General features: G+C 40.9%; 1 protein-coding gene across 1 annotated transcript in view; it reads right to left on the bottom strand.

Annotated features, from left to right (window-relative positions):
• atp2c1 (ATPase secretory pathway Ca2+ transporting 1) overlaps positions 1–5000 on the bottom strand; it is a 49805-nt gene that overhangs the window by 14242 nt on the left and 30563 nt on the right. Inside the window, 4 exon segments of the mRNA XM_080053315.1 lie at positions 175–272; positions 1080–1204; positions 3508–3574; positions 3852–3927. Coding sequence (XP_079909441.1) covers positions 175–272; positions 1080–1204; positions 3508–3574; positions 3852–3927 — 366 coding nt within the window.

Genomic DNA, 5000 nt, shown 5'->3' on the forward strand with positions numbered 1-5000 from the left:
ACATGGCAGTGCAACATGGCGGTGCAACATGGCGGTGCAACATGGCGGTGCAACATGGCGGTGCAACATGGCGGTGCAACATGGCGGTGCAACATGGCGGTGCAACATGGCGGTGCAACATGGCGGCCTCAGCGCCCCGTGTGTAGATACAAAGTGAGTGACTGTGGCTCAGACCTCGGCGTACAGTCCGTCTGACGTGAACAGCTGAGTGACCGTCATCTCGTTCTTGGTCAGAGTTCCCGTCTTGTCCGAGCAAATCACGTTACAGCAACCTGGGAGGGACAAAAAGGACATCAGTTTAAAAAAGAAAAAAAAAAGTCAATTAAAAAGTAACTTGATTGATATGAAGCCCCTTCGATAGCATGTAGAAAAAGAGTGCTTCAAACAGGTCTTCCAAAGATATTTTTTGGGCATTTTTTTAATGCTTTTTATTGACAGTGTAGAGACAGAGTTGAAATGGGGCAGAGAGGGGAGTGACATGCAGAGAACGACCGCGGGCTGGAATCGAACCCGGGTCCGCTGCTGGCCGAGGCCCATGGGGGGGGGGACGCCCTACCAACAGGTCTTGAGCATCATTTTGACTATTTCCACACAGTTTTTATTTTATTTTTGGGGAATATTTAGTCTCTAAATCGACTCTATTATTATTACATCAAAATCTATAATCACCAACTTGAATTGCTGTACATTTGTCCTCATAAATAGTTGTGACATATTGAACTTTTGGCTCCAAAAAAGGGTTGGTACGTTCAGTTCATTTCTGATCAAACCTGAAATAAGTGTGTGTGTGTGTGTGTGTGTGTGTGTGTGTGTGTGTGTGTGTGTGTGTGTGTGTGTGTGTGTGTGTGTGTGTGTGTCTGTCTGTCTGTCTCTGTGTGTGTGCCTTTCTGTCTGTGTCTGTCTGTCTGTGTGCCTGTGTGTCTGTCTGTCTGTCTGTGTGTGTGCATGTATGTGTGCATGCGTGTGTGTTCTGTCTGTGCCTGTCTGTGTGTGTGTGCCTGTCCGTCTGTCTGTCTGTCTGTCTGTCTGTCTGTCTGTGTGTCTGTCTGCCTGTCTGTCTGTCTGTCTGTCTGACTCACTCAGTGTCTCCACTATGGGCAGTTTCTTGACGATGGCTCTCTTCTTCACCATTCTCATCACACCCAGCGCCAGTGTCACCGTGACAACGATCGGTAAGCCTTCTGGGATGGCGGCTACCGCTAGGCTAAAGGACAGGAGAGGAGAGGTAGAATATACAGAATATATGTTATTACAGGGAACCCCCAAGTATATGCTTGGGGCGACTGTGGCTCAGTTGGTAGAGCGGGTCGGCCGATGATCAAAGGGTTGGAGGTTCGATCCCCGCCCTGCCACCTGTGTCATAGTTGTTGTGTCCTTGGGCAAGACACTTCACCCACCTTGCCTAGTGTGAATGTCGATAGTTAGCCTGCTATCGGTGTATGAATGTGTGTGTGAATGGTAACGTGTAAATGGGAACAGGTCTCCCTTGAAAAAGAGTCTTCGGTCTCAATGGGATTTACCTGTATAAATAAAAGGTTAAAAAAAAAATATGCAAGTTACGTAAGACTGCCAATTGAATGCCACATGAAATTATTATTATTTTTCCTTTTTTCAATTGTCCTTTTTTTTTATTTTTTATTGAAGGTTCTGGCAATAGTCACATTAAGTACTGAATATATATATATATACAGAACCAAATTTTACGGTTTTTTGCTTGCTTGAACAAAACACAAAAACAGCAGGGGACAAGACATCAAAATCAAGATACAAAACAAAAGAAATAATGTGAGAAACATAACAAAAAACAAACAAACAAACACATACACCACCAAATGGACATGTACATTCACATAGAATTAATCTATAAAAAAAAAAAAAAAATATATAAAAAAATAAAAAATAAAAAAATAATAATAATATGTCAATAAATCCCTCTGGGTTTTCCTTGCATTGTCAACCAACTGTCCTTTTTTTTTTTTTTTTCGGATTTTAGAAAGATGGTGGTTCGATCCCCCGTCTCCCCGCCACATGTCCAAGTGTCCCTGGGCAAAGAGACACTGAACCTTAAATGTCTCCTGATGGTTAGCTTGCACCCTGCGTGGTAGCTGCTGCTGCTGCTATCGGTGTGTGAACATTGCCAAAAAAAAAACCTTACAATAAATAAATCCATCTTAGTGGACTCATATTTTTATTTATTTATTTTTTTTTTTTTAACCTTTATTTCTACAGGTAAATCCCATTGAGTCCGAAGACTCTTTTTCAAGGGAGACCTGTTTTCCTTTCCCACGTTACCATTCACACACACATTCACACACCGATAGCAGCAGGCTAACTATCGACATTCACACGAGGCAAGGTGGGTGAAGTGTCTTGCCCATGGACACAACAACTATGACACAGGAAGTATGTTCATTTGAAATTTCTACTATTTTTACAGTAATGCTTTTTGGAAATGTATTTACATTAAAAATACATTTCTGATTCTATTACCCCTTTTGGCATAATCTTTATTTTCTTTTTCAAACATGTAACGTCACTAAGGGATAAATTATAAGACGTCAATTGTTGTGTTGACTACAATTCTGATTACATTGTTACAGTGATGTATAAAAACTCAATAAAATACTAATTACAACAAAAAAAAAATACATCTCTGAGATTACTTTTCAAACCAGCAGAGGGAGTTTGAGTACCACAGTTTGCGAAATCACTCTCCTAAGAATATCTCAGGAAGATTTTTTAAAGCCACCTGCCTCAACCTAAAGAGAATGCAGCTTTGATCATAACTAGGCCAAACAAAGGTCGTTAATAATCTGATAACAGAACTAACACACACACACACACACACACACACACACACACACACACACACACACACACACACACACACACACACACACACACACACACACACACACACACACACACACACACACACACACACACACACACACACACACACACACACACACACACACACACAGGGTTCAATCATTAACTAAAACATAGAACACACACAGAGATACTGTCTGTGTGAGAGGCCTCTTCCAGCGCTTAGAAAGACTCACCCTGCGTTCCAATCCCCATACTTCCCTACTATTGTAGTACGCCAGAAAAAGATTTAGGATGTCCCAATACATGCATGTCAACTGTAGTATGCTGAAAATACATAAATTCCCCCACTAACTCCAATAGCATTTTGGAGTATTCCTCTTTATTCTTGACATTTCTCGACATAATGAAAAAAAAAAATCTTCCTTATCTGATTTTTTTCTCTCTCTCCTGTCTGTGGCCCTAAAACTCTTCTGTACTTTAGTATGTAGTGTAGTAAAAAGAAAGAGTATGTGATTTGGAACGCAGGGCATAAATAAGTAGGGTTATAAAGTCAGTAACCTTTGAACTCCAAAATCTATTCAGTTTGAGTCTTTGAGTCAGAGTGCAAAGTCTGAAGAAAATCCCTCTAAGCGTTCTGGAGATATTGAGTTCATAAGAAAGTTCTGTCGTTACCTGACTCCGATAGTGAACATGTCCATGATCCTCTTCCCTTGCAGCCAGCCAACCAGCATGATGACGCCTGAGAGACACACACACACACACACACACACACACACACACACACACACACACACACACACACACACACACACACACACAAAGACACACAGACACAGACACAAACACACACACACACACACTTAGATTTTATTTCAATTTAATTTATATTTGATTACAAACCCTCATGAGTTAATAAGACACCAATATTTAGATAAAAATTCATTAGTAAAAATCTTAGTTTTTAAGCTTGATTGTGAATATACAGATGTTAGATAAGAGTTAAAAGGCAAACAAACCTATAATGCCGAATGAGTAGAGAGAGAGCTGCTTGCCCAGAAGGTCCATGCTTTTCTGGAGCGGTGTCTTAGGAGCCTGGACACAAAACACACACACACAAAATACAACGGATCACTACAACAGATTTCATAAGAATTTAAAAGTCCTACTTCACCGGTGGAAATATGAAGGTGTATTGAACTCTGAGATCCTATGTAGTTATAAATGTGCAAACATTTTAGAAATCGGTTCATCCTAGCCTGAGAAAAGGCAGAAAGAGTGTTTTATGGTCTCACTGTCTAACCCTACATTTTACAGATGTGACATCACTTCAGTAAAAATTTTAGGGTTAGGATTAACAGGACAGCTGGGCCAAGGGAAGACTGAGGGAAGACTGAGGGAAGACTGAGGGAAGACTGAGGGAAGAAAACCTCATTCATTATATTATAATAGTGATTTTATAATGATAGAACGCCGGTTCCGTATGGGTGAAGTATTCCTTTAAGTTTCTTTATCAGTCAATTTACACAAGGTACATCGAAATTCATTCTTCTCATCTCCCCTCTCAAGTTCCCACACTCCAGAGGGGGTCCTCACACAGGGTCAGCCATAGTACAGCGCCCCTGGAGCAGTTTGGGGTTAAGTGTCTTGCTCAAGGACACAATGGTAGAGATGGTGGGCACCGTAGATGTAATAGCAGCCACCACTAGTCTTACTACTAACACCCTCCTGTATATTACCACCCCATATTTGCTTTAAAGGAATACTTCACCCATGACACAGCTGGCGATCTGATTTCTACCACTGTAACATAACCTTGTGTTGAAACAATGGCTTACTTGTTTTTGTGATACAATAGTATTGTGTGTGTGTGTGTGTGTGTGTGTGTGCGAGAGTGTGTGTGTGTGTGTATATGTGTGTGTGTGTGTGTGTGCGAGAGTGTGTGTGTGTGTGTGTGTGTGTGTGTGTGTGTGTCTAAGTATTTCCTTACAGAGCATATATTTTCCTAACAGTAAAGCATTGAGCTAGTGAAACTGATTCCAACTTCAAGAAGATTGTTTTTTGTAGAAGTTCCACTTTAAGTCAATAGACCAAGGTTGCGTTCCGAATTGCATACTTTCTACTATATAGTATGGTAGAAAAAAGACTTAGGATGTCCCGATTCTTGA

This window comes from Ammodytes marinus (assembly GCF_949987685.1).
Source record: "Ammodytes marinus genome assembly, chromosome: 25".
NCBI lineage: Eukaryota > Metazoa > Chordata > Actinopteri > Uranoscopiformes > Ammodytidae > Ammodytes > Ammodytes marinus.